Raw genomic sequence first — 17712 nt, 5'->3', positions numbered from 1 at the left:
GGACCCTTTTTGCACATGTATAATGCCCTTGAGTTCCAAAAAATTATATAATTAAAGAACATTCAAAATTGCTATTTTCTGTTGCGCTTGCCACATGCAGTTGCCCATAGCAACCAATCATAGTCTGTCTTATCATTTTTCTATTGCATCCTAGGAAATAACAGACAGAATCTGATTGGTTGCCATGGACAACATCACCTATTTTTATAGAAGTTTTGCTAAATGTACCCCTCTGAATCTGTGCTACAGCCGTAGCTTTTTCCCAATGCAAATTACATTGTGTTCCGTATACAAACAAACGCCGGACGGTAGCAGAGTGGCACGGAACGTGACGGCTCCTTTGCGCCAGGCATCTACCGCTGTGTGGTGTATTGATTCTAGATGTATGAGGCTGTATCTATCGAATGCATTGTGTAATGTCCCCTTTTGTTCTCCAGATGAGATCGTCTTTACAAAGGCTGCAGCAGGGGGTCTTGCTGAATGACCCCGCCACAACAGAACCTCACGAGGAAGATGCTCTGTCATGACGAGTAATCTGGACTAATACTTCCCCCGGGTCATCTCTGCGGGGGAGGGAACTCGTTTCTGGCCAGAGCCGGGGAGAGCGCGTGCTCTCGGACGACCGGATGACAACCTGAGCACCTGTACAGATTTGAGTGCTGAGCGCTGACACCTGTAGGGAATTAATTGCTGGATACTAGCTCCCTTCCTGGATAGGAGTTGTTAGGTTACTGATTATAATGTGCATTCTGGTTGTGTCGAAGAGCCGCTACGTCATGGATGAGAGTACATCATTTTTTCGATATTTAAAGGATAAAACTGCAAAGTGGATATTTTAAAAGGAACTTTTTTTTGGGAAGGGGGGGGGTTCAGAAATGGTTGCCCCCCTTTTCCTTTGGACAGCTGTACTATCGTAGGGAATGAACACGGTCCCCAATTTATTTAGCAAATTTTCCACCGTCATTCAAAGAAGAGACTCGTGGTAACTTTCCGTTGACGTTCGAAAGTTTGACCTCTGACCTAGGGTTCCGTGGTCAGTGTGGATTATTGCAATTGCTATGGGGCAGGTTTCCCATAATGCAGTTACGGCATTCTTTTAAGAACGGAGCTAATAGTCTACCTGGAACTTGACGTTTTGGCCTTTTCCATAGAACAAGACATTAGCGACACTTTTAAGGTGGGTTTTCCCCAATATTGAGGTATTGAGGCACCGTTGATTAACCTGATAATTAGGTTTTAATGTTCAGTTCTCAGATTTTGTCTATCTAGTTGAATATATTTAAAGTAGATTGAGAGGCACTAACCACAGTCTGGCCTGAGGGGGAGACTGACGAGCTCCAATCCAGCACTGTGATTCTGTCCTTTGATCTCGAACACATTCCTGATAAGGAAACAACAGCGCCCCCCTTTGTTTGCCACAATGGAATGTAGAAATCCCCACCCGAGGTATTATTTGTAGAAAGCACTTAGTTGGTTTTATTCTGAGAGCTGAGTCTAACGCCGTCTTTGCAGCCCTGTGAGCCATGAATGTAAGCTCTGCTTATGGTGACTGACTTAGAAAGACGAGAATGATTAGGAGTGGTACTTCCTCTCCTTCTCCTCCCTCTGCCTTTTCTCCACATTCTCCTCATACTTTCTTTCCTTCTTTCCAAACTCCTCCTCTCACTAAGCAGTTGGTAATCAGAGCACTGGTGGACGTTGGAAGGCGAGTTACTGCCCAGGAGACAAGTTGAGAACCTCCTCTCAGCCACCACCCCAGGATGGATCCACCTGAGGCAAAGTTCACACCACTCCTCATTGGAGGAGCAACCCTTGTCAAGCCTCCTCTAGTTCAGACACTCCATGGCAAACAACCTTACTATATAATCTTAGCTATTTATTTATTTTATTTTAATGAGATAAACTCTTCGCCAGTAGAAGAGGCGTCTTTTTATTAGCCAAGACATAAGTTCCTCTCCTCTCTCGCAGAACATTTAAAGTGTTGCCTCCACCTGGAGTCTTGGGTGGAACAAAAAATTCTCAAAAATGCAGCCTGTGGATTGCATACAATAGTTGGCATGTGGAAGTTTGGAAAGGGGGTATGATCACTTAAATAGCAGTCCAATACATTTCCTACAAAACCTCCCAATTTTGAGTGCTAATTAACATTCTGGTTATGCCTGATCGAGTCAATAATCTGGACTATTTGAATTAATTCCTCAGCCATTGACTGGAGTCTGGAAATATTATAGAGGCGTACAATTTGTTTTATCGGGATGGAGTTCATGTAACCAATGTACTTAATTACTTTTGTCTATTAGCAGTATCTATATCAAACTGCCCTTAACGTCTAAACTATGCCACAGTTCCTATTGTCAAAACAAACTGGATATTGGTACAGCCACTAAAATCGCTGGACCTTTTTTAAGGCACATGTTGTAGGTGCAGCACGAAACGCGTTGGTCATGTACTGTACCTATATTTATAGTTCATGCTCAAAGGAGATGCCTCCTCAGGTTAGTAGTACAGGGCACGAAAAAATATAAACAGTCATTGGGGTAAATGTCAAAAGATTCCCAACCACTTTCCTCTTTAGAATCCTGACTCCCTTGTCCCAAATAAAACTTAAAATAATAATAATAATAATTTAGCCTCAATTATGGTTTAATAAATTATGACACAAGGAGAAAATGGAACTGCCCCACGGAACTGGATGCCATGGGGCACTTGGAAAAGATGTTTTAGTGTTGGCAAAGCCAGCTAAGAATTGTGCTAAAGTACAGCATGAAGACACCGTAAAGGTTCAAGGAAAAATCACATCCTAATGTCAATTATTCTATGCCCCTTGTCTCATGAATGGATCATTCGGTCAATCCAAGAAAAGTTGGTCCTTAGGTCGACCGGCGGAAAGTCGACAATGCAGAAGGTCGACACATATTTTTTAGAGGTTTTTTTTCCTTTAGGCGTCTAGATCTAGACGTCTAGTTCTGGACACTGTCTAAGTAACGTCAGCTCCTCTCATCGCTCGCTGCGCTCACAATGCTTCGGGCACACTTTTCTATTCTCCCTCCTTGCCCTAGTCGCAGGCATGTCCAAACTGTGGCCCTCCAGCTGTTGTGAAACTACACATCCCATCATGCCTTGCCATACTTTTAGTATTCCCTAATAGCAAAACTATGGCAAGGCATGCTAGGACTTGTAGTTTCACAACAGCTGGAGGGCCATAGTTTGGACATGCATGCTAGTGGATGGTAGGGCATGAACTACCGCCTGTTCTGGAACCACAATGGGGGGAATAAAAAAAATCCCTGTCAAGCTTCTGCATTGTCCACCTTCTGCCGGTAGACCTAAGGACCCTGTTGACCTTCTGGTGTCGACTTAAGGAGTGTCGACCTTTCTTGTGCGGACCTAATGACCGCATCCCCTTGTCTCTTTGTATTAGTTTATTAAAATTGGTTTGCACTGCTCCACAAAAAGTTGCGGTCCACCTATTCACCCCCAATCCCCCGAACTCTGAAGTGAACGCCTGCTTATCCATAACTTCTTCTCCACTAAACCCAAGTACTTTATCGGAACGTTAGGTCTTCAGCTAGTCCGGAGACCTTTCCATGCTGCTCCTCTGCCATTTTGCTCTTTGACACTCACTTTAAATCTTATGCGAGAGACTCCTGTTTTTGCTTTATTGATGATTTATTTTACGACATGTATTACTTAGACCAATTATCTATTAATTTATTTTGCCAGTAGACAGATGACCATTTTTGTTAATTTATTATTCCTGTCAAAGGCCTGCAAAGTATTTTGTGATGAACGTCATCGCCACCACGCATTTCACTGTTGGCTCAGCGCGCTCTGGGGTTCTCGGCTGAGCTGCAGAATTTTATTTCACTGCCAGTATCCCCAAACTATGTATGTGTGATTATTGCACTAGACAGAGGCCTTGCAGACACAGAAGGAGATGTAGTAATGGGCTGGACCCATTTGGTATAGTGTGCATAAAATACCTCACCAGACTCTGTCAGTTTGTTGTAAATATCAAAGAAAGAAAAGGACGGTTTGACTTGTGTGCTCGGCCATTGGACGGGGCCCTTAGGCAGACTATAAACCTACAGGCCTTTTTATTGTAGTGCATTGCGTATGATTGTAATAACTTCTTTCGTTACTGTGCCCGCGTTTCATCGGCACAGATTCATTTTGTGTGATATTTTTTCATCACGCACTTTTTCAACCCGAACGTAAACCCTTGGTCTTGCAGACAGTTGAAATGTTGACTCAACCCAGCTATGAAATGTGAAGTCCTACCTCGAAATAGGTACAAGTCCTGCCATGGCCGTTGACCATAAACTCTGGCGCACTTGACCGCCCTGGCCCTTCCTTATTAGTAATAAATTCTATCTGCTGACCGCTAATTCCAGAACTTGTTAGGTTTTAGGTGGGTCTCTCAACTACATCATGGATAAGGACCACCAGCAGAGAGCAAGAGACCCACAGCGGAGTCAAGTTCTGCTTAAGAACAGTACCGTAATGAAAAAAAGTCTGTGTGATGAGAACGTGTTGATAAATCCGATGATGTTTTATGACCAGTTTTGCTGCTGGATGCTGTCTCACAGCTGACGTTTGAGTAGGAAAGACGTTCTGTTATTTTGAACTCTCCACTGAGGAACATTTCGGAAAGCCAAGCTTCTCCACTTCTGTGAGCCAGAGTATCCCAAACATTGTATCCAATGGGAGGTGAGAGTCCCAGTCCAACAATAGAGTTCATGGAGAAACGCGTTGCAGAATTTTAAGTGGAGAAGCGATGTTTTCTGAAAGGCTTCTCTGTGGTCAACCTTTCCTGATGTATTGTTCATGATGTTTCATATCGTTTGGTGTTTTGTTCCTCATAGCCAATAACGGTGAAATGTTCGTCTCTGCTCATGAAGAAGAGATCTAGTGCCCTGAAAACCTTGGGACCCCGCACAATCTCTGCTTGTATTCGCTCATTAGCGTTGGGTTTCTTGATGGACAAGAGAGAGTTACAGCTACCTTCCATGCCCACCATCCTGACTCCTCCACACACTGTATTAAGTTATTTTGCACAAGTCCATGTACTGTCACTTTAAAAAGTCATGCTCTGAATATAATAGTTAGAGGTGCGTCTATAAATGGATGGTCTAGGAAGGGAATGGGTGTAGCTTGCGAAAAATGCTTGGGTGTGTTCTGCACTGTCCCGGTGATACCATGGTCATTTTGGACACACACTGCTGTCTTGTATTGACTATGAAAGTATTAATTAGGCAGATTTTGTCTATCATTAAGCCCTGACAGTAACCCGAGGGCTAATAGATGTTCTAGGAGGAAAGGGACCGAGAAATAGTGCTGATTACTGGGGTTGTTACTACAAGAGCAGCCTGCAGTAGCTTAGCATTCTCTGCATGGAGAGTGGTTACAGCGGTCAGGGCTGTGAGGCTGGGCGGCACCACCACAGCGGAAGGTCTGACAGTCCCTAGACTGAGATTCTCACAGCGCTGAACCTTGTATCTCCTCCCTGCACATGGGGCTGGATCCTGCTGAATGAAGCTGTTACTGCAGGCTGCCTTGAAGAATCTTTTGTCCCACGCCCCCCCCCCCCAAGAAAGCCCCCTCTTTCTAAGATGTCCCCTGTTTCTCTTACAATTTAATACCGTCTGTTTTATAGCCGCTGGCAGAGCAGGTTCAGACAGACTTGAAGACACTGAGTGTGCGTGAATGTGTGTCAACCGCTAATATTTATTAAAAAATCATCTGAAACTTTTGCTGTTGTGTTTCCTTGTTTTTTTTATTGGGTGGAAATATTTTGAGAAATGGGATATTGTTGCATAAGTTGCCTCTGGCCCGGGTGCGCCAGCGCAGTGCGTAGATTTGCCCGTATGCAAAGATATATGCATCCTGTGGGGCACCCGAGCCTACGTGTTCACCTGCTTTCCTACTAAAATCATTGGAGCTCAATAAATGATCCTAAACCAGGTGTCTGAGTCAAGGTGCATCAGCTGGTCCATGCAGGGATGCTGGCACCCACTAAACTAAACACTGAAATGCCATCATAAAGTGAATTAAGCATTATGTTGTGTGGCATAATGTGTAATGGGAATTATGGTGTGGCATAATGTGTTACAGGCATTATGGTGTGTGGAATAATGTGTAAAGGGCATTATGGTGAGTGTCATATTGTGTTAGGCATTGCTATAAGAAGGAAAAATGACTGGGGGGTGCCAAAACATTACCTTGCTCCGGGCACCTTGTCACCTAGCTCCTCCTCTGCCTTTGTCCATGTTGACTTTTTCATGTGTCGACCTATTGCCTGTCTGCATATACCCTTTTGCACAAGGGGAACGGGGTACACTAATAGGGAGACCACATGCTCAGTTGTTGACATTGACAAACAAAAAAATACATGTGAGAACCTCGGGCCAAATGACTGGAGCAAACAGGGGTACAGCAAAGTACATTTGTGATGTCATCCAGAAGTACAGCAGAGTACCTTTGTGATGTCATACAGAAGTACAGCAGAGTACCTTTGTGATGTCATACAGAAGGTTTGGGAAGTACAGCAGGTTCCTCATACACCTACCATCTTTACGCCATACAGCATATAGAGTCACATAGGCGCGTAATATAACTTTTTCTTAAAAGAATGGCCAGGAGGTTCCCGAAAATCAGGTCCCCCTCCCGGGCCCCCTTGAAGGGTGCACAACCCTCCCGGATACTGGCGCGTCCCCCCATCTCCCCCACGGCAGTGTTCATTTTCCACGATTCACAGCGTTTGAGGGGGTGGGGCTAAATATGCAAATCATGTCATTTAGCCCCACCCCCTACTCAAAGACCCACAAATTGCAGGATTTGCAGTACTGGGGGGACTGGGCTTGATGACATCTACATCTGGCCCCACCCCCCCGAAGTGCTGCGGACCAAATTAACCCGGCAACAGCTGCACCGTACGGCGGGGCAAACCCGCACAAACTGCACATAGCCCTATATGGTAGCGAATTTGAGATTCGGATGGGCAGGTGAGGGGTGTGGGCTGGGCGTCGTTGCCAGCAGACTTCCTTAATGGCAATTTGCACCCTTCACCCGCAGTTCAGTTCCCCTAGAGCTTTTGATCCGGGCAATCCTGCAGTCTTTAATAAATACATGTAGGTGGTGAAAATGAATCAGATGATATTTGTAGCTCAGTTTCATGATGCAATGATCATTTTTAGCGAAGGAGTCATTACTCACTTTATCCACCTCCCTGATGATTATTTCCAACTCACAGCTCTACGGTTAGAGGTAACAAAAAGAGAAAAACTTCACGCAAAGATCTCTGTCAATTAGTAATTACCGTCTCAATAAACCAGACGTGTAAATGATGTCATTATAACAAATATGATAATGATTTTGAGCAAACCAAATAATACATACAGTGATACATTTCGTGTTTTTCCAGGTATCAATGTGAGTTTTTAACTGTAGAGTTTAAACAAATGTTACTGTTGGCCTGTAATAGATTTAATGGGATACGATTTTTAGTAAGGATCCGAAATCGCACCTGAAGCATTTTTTTTAAGAATTCAACTATTTAATGAGATGCAAATTTGTTGCAAAAAAAAATTGTGAGACATGGTAAGGTGCATTTTATAAAAAAAAAAAAAAATGAAAAAAAAATGGCATGGGGTGTCCCCTCCTGAGCATAACCAGCCCCGGGCTCATTGAGCCAGACTTGGTTCCAAAAATATGGGGGACGAAAAGCGTAGGGGTTCCCCATATTTCTGAAACCAGCCCCGGACTCTTGGACCGGTGCTGGTTTAAAAAAACAGGGGACCCCCAGTTTTTTTGTCCCCCCATATTTTTGGAACCAGGACTGGTCCAAGAGTCCGGGACTGGTTTCAGAAATACGAGGGGCCCCTACACTTTTTGGCCCCCGTAATTTTGGATACTGGCCTGACTTAATGAGCCCGGGGCTGGTTATGCTCAAGAGGGGGAACCCCACACCATTTTTTTTTTAAATAATTTTAACTTTTACACATTTTTTAAGACAGAACCATGCACAGATCTCACTAGTCTGAGCGATTTTTGGTAACGTTTACCAAAATCGACAGTTACATTTTCGGAAAACGTGCGAATATGGCCATTGTTTTAGAAATATTAGCAAAAGTCTAAAAATCACACTCTGTTAAATCTCACCCTCAGATCATAAAGCAGAAAGCGCATCTTAACTAGATTTGCTGAACGGTCATGTACATCGGTTGTAAGACGTGATTGTCGCAGTCAGCATGTCTGCGTAGGCTGCAGGGGGTTAACATAACAACTCACGTCTCTTTAATAATGCAAACTTGCTGAGCTGGGGCTTTCTGGCTCAGCAGAAACAGCATGGGTGATGAAAACATTAACCCTTTCCAACCAAACCATACTGTGAGCAGTGATCAGAGTTTGTGGCTGTCAGTACAATGTGGCGCAGCGTGAGACTAGCTGAAACAGGCCTGTTCCCCAGGGCACAAGTGGTGCCAGGCTTTTCAATGTCTTTATAAATCGGATTCCTGTTATTGGATATTATACGGAGCATTATAAAGAATTGTTTTTATTATTATTATTATTATCATGATGGGAATGTGAGGATTCCAAATGACAAATAAGAGATAAGCACAATTTAATATATATATATATATATATATATATAGTTTTTTTTTTTGCAGTAGTTCGACAGGATCAAAAGTTTGGCATGGGAAAGGTCGACAGGGACAAAGTATTGATGGGGTCAAACTGTCAACATGAAAAGGTTGACCTGAGTTTTGCACTTTTTTTTGGTGCCATGCACCCCCAATGGGGTGTGGTATATTGTTCCAACAGTCGGGATCCCGACAGTCATTAGCCCGATGTCGGGATCCCAACTGGCCGGACTCAGACAGCATGGCGAGCACAAAAAAGCCCCTTGCGGTCTCGCTGTGCTCGCCACCTATTCTATTCTCCCTCTATGGGGGTCGTGGACCCCCACGAGGGAAAATAGCGGGTGGCCGTTGGGCACCTGTCTGTCGGCGTTTTGACAGTCAGGATCCCGACGTTGGATAAATGACTGTCGGGACTGCGTCCGGCACCCCCCCCCCCCCCCAATGACCCTGCCGATCTATTGCATGTCAACCTTTTGGGGTAGATCTATTGACAGTCTATCTCAGGGCTGGGCAACACCGGCCCTTCAGATGTTAATGAACTACACATCCCAGGATGCTTTGCATTAGTTTTGCTATGTGGCCATGCTGAAACTGATGCAAGGCATGCTGGGATGTGTAGTTCATCAACATCTGGAGGGCCGGTGTTGCCCAGCCCTGGTCTATCTAGACACTGTGGATGTATCAACCAGAACCACCCTATGGCACCATGATGCAAGGATGTTTGGCCTAGGGGACCATAGAAGTAACGATTGGCTCCAGCTGGTAACACTGCGATAAGGTATCTGATGGGTGAGTATTAGGGAGTGTGATACCCGGATTGATGTTGTTACTTTGTTTCTTCTGGGATTTCTCATACACCTGGTGTCTGTAGCTTCTAACATGGAGCAAGTTTTACTGGTAATTCACAATACAGGTCAAATACATTACTCACAGACATTAATTACACAATTGAATTTCAGTCATTTTATTACACTGGAGCCATTCTGCGAAGCCTTTTCTTCACTGAAAGAACTTGAATAAGGTTTTCATTGACAAAGTCCATGCAATGCAGACTATAATGATGTGAATGTTCAACTATACTCTGTACAGCGCTGCGGAATATGTATGCGCTATATAAGAAACTGTTTATAAATAGTAAAATAAATAATGTCCGACACCAATAGGTAGCAGCATATATACACAAAGGAAAATTGTCTATCTAACATGCCTCTATAGTCAGGGCTGGGCCGGCGCCACCACTAGGCAAATCAAGGCATTTGCCTAGGGCGCCAGCCACTGGAGGGCGGCACTTCGCCCCTCGCCTCTCGCATGGAGGCTGCAGGGGTGTCCGTGCCGGGTACCTGCGACACTGTGTGATCTGGCGGCGGGGTCCCTGCAGTGATGCGCGCTATCCGGCAGCCAGGCGGCGGCGCGGGAAGCGCTGCTGGTGCTGGGTTTGAAAACATTCCGCATGCTGATTGGCTGAGATTCAGCCAATCAGCGTGCGGCGAGTTTTCAAACCCATCAGCGCTTCCCGCGCCGCCGCCTGGCTGCCAGATAGCGCGCATCACTGCAGGGACCCCGCCGCCAGATCACACAGCGCCGCAGGTACCCCCCCCAGGCACCGGGGCGCCCCACCCCCCCTCGCCTGGGGCGCTCCGGTGCCTTGCATCGGCCCTGAGTCAGGGCCCCTATGCCTCTATAGTCAGGGCCCCTATACCTCTATAGTCAGGGCCCCTATACCTCTATAGTCAGGGCCCCTATACCTCTATAGTTAGGGCCCCTATACCTCTATAGTGTTTTGAGTGCACTTTTTACGGAGACCATTTCGTTTTCTTGAGACAAATGTTAACATTCCCAAGCCACACCTACCAACTGACCCGCTTACCGTGGAAACGTCCCGGTATTTGGGGACAATCCCGCCCGGGGCTGCCATTGTCCTGCGGTGGGGGGGCGGGCAGTTAGGAGTCCCCCCCAGCATGAAGAGAATAGGCGTATGCGCACAGCGTCTATTCAACGACGCAGATCTGCGAAAACTGGGGGCGCGGCCTTAGGTCGCGTCATCCTGTGAGACCACGCCTTATTTTCATAGGCCATGCCCCCTTTTTGGGGCACGCACGCGGGTTTGCCGCACGTGGATCCTGTTCCAGGGGGAAGCAAAGTTTGGAGATGTAGCGAGCTCTATTTCAGTGGCTTAACTACCGAGGGTGCAGCTGCTATAGGGCCTGAGATGGTTTAAGGGCCCCCAAGAGCCCTGGTCACTGGCTGCCTCGAAAGCTCCCCTTACCCACTACCAATAGCATACTGTGACTCCCGTTCTCTTCCTTCGCCCCCTCGGCTGTAGGATATTAAAGTAAATGAGAAGCACCAAGTCTGCTCAGAGTCCCATGAATTGCTGGTAATTAGGGGGCGTGGCTTAATGCCCTGAAGTGTCCTCCCCCATCAGGTGCCTCTGTTGCTGGATCAGGTAGGATCCCTTGACACTATGCCACAATAATAATCTATGGACAACTATGTTCCTGCTTATAAGTTGCTGAATAAATTCAAAGCTCAGCTGCGTTTCTGCAAGAATAGTCATATTTATATTCGTATTTTTGGAATAATGTGAAATAACGTTAGTATTTTGTAAGAAAATACGAATTAATACGCCATAGAAAGAATATGCCTTGAATTTTACATTACTCCAATGTAATTTTGAAATTTACTATCAAGTCGAATTTAAAAATACGAACGTATACTAGGCGTATTGTAGTACAAGTTGTAAAAAAATACTCCAAAAAGATACGACTTCATAGGACATCGAAAAATCTAAAACATACGACACCTTTGTAAACTATGCTCCAGAATAGGAATGTGTAAATGAAATACTCCACCAATAACAGTCGTATAAAAAATACCGAATACGACTGAGACAGCCGTATTCTTAGTAAATTTTGCCCAATGTAAGTTAACCAAACAGATTACAAGACAGTGCCATGCCACCTGTTGGTCAGAAACGGTAATGCATTTTTTTCTTTATACAGTATCTCGCACTACATTCTTGGTGTATTATGTTGTAGCTGCTTTCTCTCCTCGTCTACAGGTGCAGCACAAACTGAAGAGCCGACTCCACCCAATAATGACAGTACTCCTTTCAGTTATGTGGCATCATTTTTATTCCATGTATAAGCACAGCAGTGGCGTAACTGTAAATTTTGCTCCACCAAGCCAAAATAGTTTTGGGCGCCCCCCCATAATGCCCCTTACACATTATGCCACTTACACTATATGCCACACGCCGTAATGCCACTTACACATTACACAACATACTGCAAGGCAGGCTCTGTGGGCAAGGGGGCGGCAGGCAGGGCGGGCTGTGCGGGCATGCGAGCAGGCGTGCTGTGTGTTCTGCTGCTCCCTCCCCTCCTCAGAGTCAGTGGCCAGGGAGGAAGCGAGCGGTGCAGGCGGGTTTTAGGAAAATAATCAGGGGGAGGAGGATGCGAGCGCTTCCTCCATGTCCCTGACTAATATCAGTTTTCGGGCAGCAATGCCGCTTCTGATCCTTGGGGCCCCCTGCAGACCCTGTGGCGCTGTCTCCTTCAAGCCATTGCGGGGGCTGTGACATTATAGCTATGCCACTGATGCGCAGGGGATAAATAATACTGTAGTAATAAAGTTCTCCCCACTTTGCTAAACATACCCCAGAATCCAGTGGCGGATCCAGGGGTGGGGGTTGCCACGCAGTTCAAAATTCAAATAGGGGAGCTGCACCAACTGTCAGTGTGTGTTTGAGATGGCAGCTGGTGCGACTCCCCTATTTGAATATTAAACTGTGCTGCACCCCCCCTCTGGATCCGCCACTGCCAGACTGTGTGTTATTTAGAGGGGTGTATCCAGATATATATTATGAAAGTGTTACCTGTATAAAAGCTCTCACATTTCTATTCTGATGGAACTCCCCTGTGATCTGTAATATACGGGCTAATGTAATTGCTTATGTCTGCCACAGCTCGCCCAAGGCTTAATACCTCTCCCCCTTACTCCTGTGCTGTTTGTCCCTGTGCTGTACCCTGGGGGGAATATCACTCACTGGACTATTAGACGCGCGTTCCAGTAGGAGCTCAGATTGAATCATCTGCAGCTCCACACCTGGAACCCAGCAGCAGGCTGACAATATGGACGGAGAGCTGCAGCACATTTAGGTGGCAGCGTGGCGGACTTGGCACAGAGATCAAAGTCTTCATTTCTCTACAACTCAATGTTGTCTTTGATGACATTTTTGCTGTCTAAAGCAGAAGTCGTCAGCCTGTAACTCTCTGTCATTGGTGGTACTACAAGGACCAGCATGCTCTGCTAGACATGAACTAAGAGAGTATATTACCTTATATGCTTTCTTCGCCTTTATCAATACAAGGAATGGTTTTAGTGCTCACCCTCTAGTAGTATATATACAAATGTGTCCGGATACAACTTGTGTTTTTGCGCCAACAGGTCCCAGAGGTAAGTACATGGGTTGGGGATAGGCACTAGGGGGGTGGTTGAGGTTAGGCGGCAGGAGGGGTGGGTTAGGACTCGGGGTAAAAATATCTACCGCTATGTGTTGGGTTTATGGACATTGGCCTTCCGCTATCGCCCTTTTGACTGTCAAGATATTGTACCCAACCTACATTTACATGTGTTCGCTGTATAGTATGAGCAGTACACGCAGTGCATGCTAAGGAAAGGGGCGTACTGCTTACTATGCACCAACCCAGGTGAAGAAACAATGGCACTGCAGCCCAGGTGGTGGTTTGGGGAAATGTATGGTCTCTGCAGATTCCAATGGGTCTGGCTGTGCTTATGGAGTCTGCTGAAAATGTCCCTGCAAAAATGGCCGCCTTGGAGCAGACAGAGGCTAGGGGTTCTACTAGACAGATGGATAGATAGAAGAGGTCCTACTAAGTAGTGTATATCGCTGCCCGGAAGTTACAGATTGAGGGTAGTGATAATTATATATTTTGCCCCTGGCTATGAGCAAATTAATCACTGGCAACAGGTATGTAACTCCCTGCCAACGGGCATGAAACCCCTGGCAGCGGGCATGAAACCCCTGGCAATGAAAATGAAACCTATGTACTGTATATCCCTATCGTTTAGGTAACGTGTTTTTTCCCTGTGTGAGTGAAGTACCGGATAAAGTGTTATGCAACACTCCAGCAGGAGGAATTTATAGAGCTCCAGCCAGGTACAGTCAGACGCGACAGACCCTGTGTGGGTGCATGGATCTGCCAGAGAAAGCAGCCTACCTGTTCTATACAATAGCAGAGATGAGTGTTTATGCAGTTTACACTTTTTAAAATCAGTTTTATATACAAACACATTAAAGGTACTCACGCAATTATCACAATGTCTACATCTATTTCACCTGTTGTGATGGCATCACACCTATGTGCAATGCAATTGCCGCAGACCTACACTCACAGTGTTCTCTAGACGCTGGGCTGCTAATTTACCTGCACAGGAATAAGTTTTACACCCCGTACAAAGTCACAGATGTAGCGCAATGGAATTTGCAGCGAGAAAAAGATGCAGCATGGTGAAACTGCACATAATGATACACAGTCACAAACAGTCAGAGGGCCAGATCCACCAAGTGATAAATAGCCAGCCAATCAGCTCCTGCCTGACATGTATGTGTTTGAAAAATGTCAGGCAGGAGCTGATTGGTTGGTTGTTTAAATCTCTCCATTTTATCATTTTTGAAGCAACGTTGCGCATTGATTAAATGCTGCCCCTCACTCGCCAATTTCCACCCACGCATGCAAATATAAACATCCATTAGCACTCTTGTTTGCGGGGGCAAATCATTCAATGGGCACCGACCGTCAAATGATTTGGAAACAGGGCCGGCGCCACCACTAGGCAGCTCTAGGCATTTGCCTAGGGCGCCGGCCACTGGAGGGCGGCAGTTTGGAGCTGGTCCCCCCGCTGCCGCATCACCCGACACCCCCCGCCCCTGGCAACCCCCCCTGGAATGATGCTGAGGCCTGCCGCCACAACCCCCGAGTGGAGCGGCAGCACCCCTTACCCCCCAGGGGAGCGGGCAAGCACTGGAGCAGCTCCCCCTGGAACGACGCTGCGGCCTACTGCCGCCACAATACCCGCAATCCCCCGTGTGGAGTGGCTCCCCTTCCCCCCGGGGGAACGGGCGAGCTCCGGAGCAGCCCCCCACCCTGGACCGATGCTGCGGCCTGCCGCCGCAATACCCGCAACCCCCCGCGCTGAGCAGAACCCCCTCCCCCGCCCGGGGGAGCGAAGGAGTGGGCAAGCACCGGAGCAACACCTTACCCCCACCCTGGAACGACGCTGCAGCCTGCCGCCGCAAATTACTGTCTGGTGGCTCCTTCCTGTCTGTGCTGCTGCCGAGGACAAGCAGCAGCCCTGAGCCAGCGCAGCGCAGCAGAAGAGCCGACAGTCTCCTGCCAGTGCTGTGTACAGGTGGGAACAGACTTAGGATAATTACAACGCTTTCCCTTCCAGACACCTCGGTCATACTGTATGTATATTGCACAGTATGTACATTGCACTGCACTATATGCTGAGATGAGGGCACCCAAGGATATGTATGTATCTCATCTGCCCACACATGTCACCCACCCTCAGAATCCAACCAGCATAATCCCACAATTATCCCCACAAGATATACACCACACCTCAGCTGACAATTTATTTATTTTATTTTTCGGGGAGGGGAGGGGGGGGGGGGGGGGGCTGGGGGTGTTGGGTGTTGGGCAGACAATTTGCCTAGGGTACAAAGAAACCTTGCACCGGCCCTGTTTGGAAGGTACATGCAAAACTAAAACACCCGGCAGCCGTGTCACTGCATACCTCCCAACATTGCCGGGACGGGAGGAGGGACGCTTCGCGTGCCTGAAATGTTGGGGGGCATGGCCTATCGCCACAAGGCCATGCCCCCATTTTCGCCGCTGTGAGGGGACCGGCCCTGTTTGGAAGGTACATGCAAAACTAAGACACCCGGCAGCCGTGTCACTGCATACCTCCCAACATTGCCGGGACGGGAGGAGGGACGCTTCGCGTGCCTGAAATGTTGGGGGGCATGGCCTATCGCCACAAGGCCATGCCCCCATTTTCGCCGCTGTGAGGGCATGACTAGCGGCTCTGGGAGCTGCTGGCTATGGCCCCAGACCGTGGGGCTGCATGGATAGAAGCTGTGCACATGTGCACAGCGCCTATTCACAGGGGACAGGGGGGGACTCCCAACTGCCCTCCGCCCTCACCGCAGGACACTGTCAGTCACGGGAGGACGGGGGAACGTCCCAAAAAAATAGGACGTTCCCTTGATAAGCGGGACAGTTGGGAGGTAAGTCCCTGTCAGGGCCGGACTGGAACCAAAAATCGGCCCTGGCATTTTGAGCACACAGGCCCACCCACAGCAAGTGGGACCCTTGCACGGCGAAGCCGCACAGTGAAAAGGGGGCATGGCCTCATGGAGAGGAGGCGTGGCATCACAAAAAGGAGGCATTCCACATTATGGAACACACCGTTATGCCCATTACACATTCCTTGTGGGCATTAGTTGTTGGGATATACTGGCAGACATAGGAACGCTACACAGGTGCTGTATGGGCAGCAGGGAACCTCCAGATCAGCCAGGAGAAATACTCAGAGTACATAACATAAGCACAGTACTAAGAAAATACGGTACTTGTGTATTTTGGCGGCGCCCATCGCATCGCATACCATAACACATACGATGGTATGCGATGCGACGCGATATCGTACGATAGTGCACGATGGCATACAATTTTGAAATTGTATGCCATTGTACATGGCATACGATGCCATACGATGCGATGCGATTAAACATTGTATAAGCACCCTAATGGGTGCTTATACAATGTTAAGCACCCAAATGGGTGCAAACAATGTTAAATGCACCCCCACGCCACCCCCCACTATAAACGTGAACCCGAAGCGTGGCGAGCGCAGCGAGCCCGCGAGGGGCGGCGGTACGCGTCCTACGACCTTTTCATACCCACACTATCCACGTCGGCGTGGAGTTGAGAATAGAATAGTGTGGCGAGCGCAGCGAGCCACCGAGCCCGAAGCGTGGCGAGCGCAGCGAGCCCCGTGAGGGGACGCGGATACCTTCACAGGTAAACGCGTCCCCTCGCGGGCTTCACAGGTGTCCGCGTCGCCACGGACACCTGTGAAGCCCGCGAGGGGACGCGTATAACTGTGAAGGTATCCGCGTCCGCTCGCCACGCTTCGGGCTCGGTGGCTCGCTGCGCTCGCCACACTATTCTATTCTCAACTCCACGCCGACGTGGATAGTGGGGGTATGAAAAGGTCGTAGGACGCGTACCGCCGCCCCTCGCGGGCTCGCTGCGCTCGCCACGCTTCGGGTTTACGTTTATAGTGGGGGGTGGCGTGGGGGTGCATTTAACATTGTAAGCACCCATTTGGGTGCTCAAAAGCACCCTTTAGGGTGCTTATACGATTTTTGGTCGTATAGGGGGTCAAAATCGCGTCGCATCGCATCGCATGCCATCGGGTGCATGGCATGCGATGCGATGCGATCTGTTCGTCGTACGACGGACATCGGGGGCGCCGCCAAAATACACAAGTACCGAAAATACTACAAACATGCATACAGATACACGCTTTCAGACGTCCATTCCTCGTATGGCTGCCCACAGGCCAGAGCAAAGAATACAGCAGCTGGACTGACACAGGGCCCTCTCTCTTATAGTACATACGGGGTGGCTTGCTCCCCAGCAGCACAGAGTATATCAGGAGATGAGTGATGTGTCAGTGAGGACAGGACTGCATGTGACAGGGGCAGTGACATGATGTGAGGAGGGGAATGGGGGCAGCAGGAAGCCACAGACTGAGAGTTATATAGTGGGAGAAGCAGGGTCCCCAGCAGCACAGAGTATATCAGGAGATGAGTGATGTGTCAGTGAGGACAGGGATGCATGTGACAGGGGCAGGGACATGATGTGAGGAGGGGAATGGAGGCAGCAGGAAGCCACAGACTGAGAGTTATATAGTGGGAGGAGCAGGGTCCCCAGCAGCACAGAGTACATCAGGAGATGGGTGATGTATCAGT

The 17712-nt window shown here is 47.9% G+C and overlaps 1 protein-coding gene across 8 annotated transcripts in view; it reads left to right on the top strand.

Annotated features, from left to right (window-relative positions):
* The window catches only part of GRAMD1A (GRAM domain containing 1A), a 167297-nt gene extending 161718 nt beyond the window's left edge, over window positions 1-5579 (top strand). For all 8 annotated transcript variants that reach the window (XM_083162050.1, XM_083162047.1, XM_083162049.1 and 5 more), the window contains one exon: window positions 438-5579. In XM_083162050.1, the coding sequence (XP_083018176.1) occupies window positions 438-527 (90 nt within the window). In that variant the 3' untranslated portion in view covers window positions 528-5579. The remainder of the gene's footprint in view (window positions 1-437) is intronic.
* Window positions 5580-17712: the final 12133 nt, after the last annotated feature.

The sequence above is a fragment of the Crinia signifera genome, chromosome 19 (genome assembly GCF_055691185.1).
Source record: "Crinia signifera chromosome 19, ASM5569118v1, whole genome shotgun sequence".
Classification (NCBI taxonomy): domain Eukaryota; kingdom Metazoa; phylum Chordata; class Amphibia; order Anura; family Myobatrachidae; genus Crinia; species Crinia signifera.
This window is presented reverse-complemented; position numbering and strand designations above follow the sequence as displayed.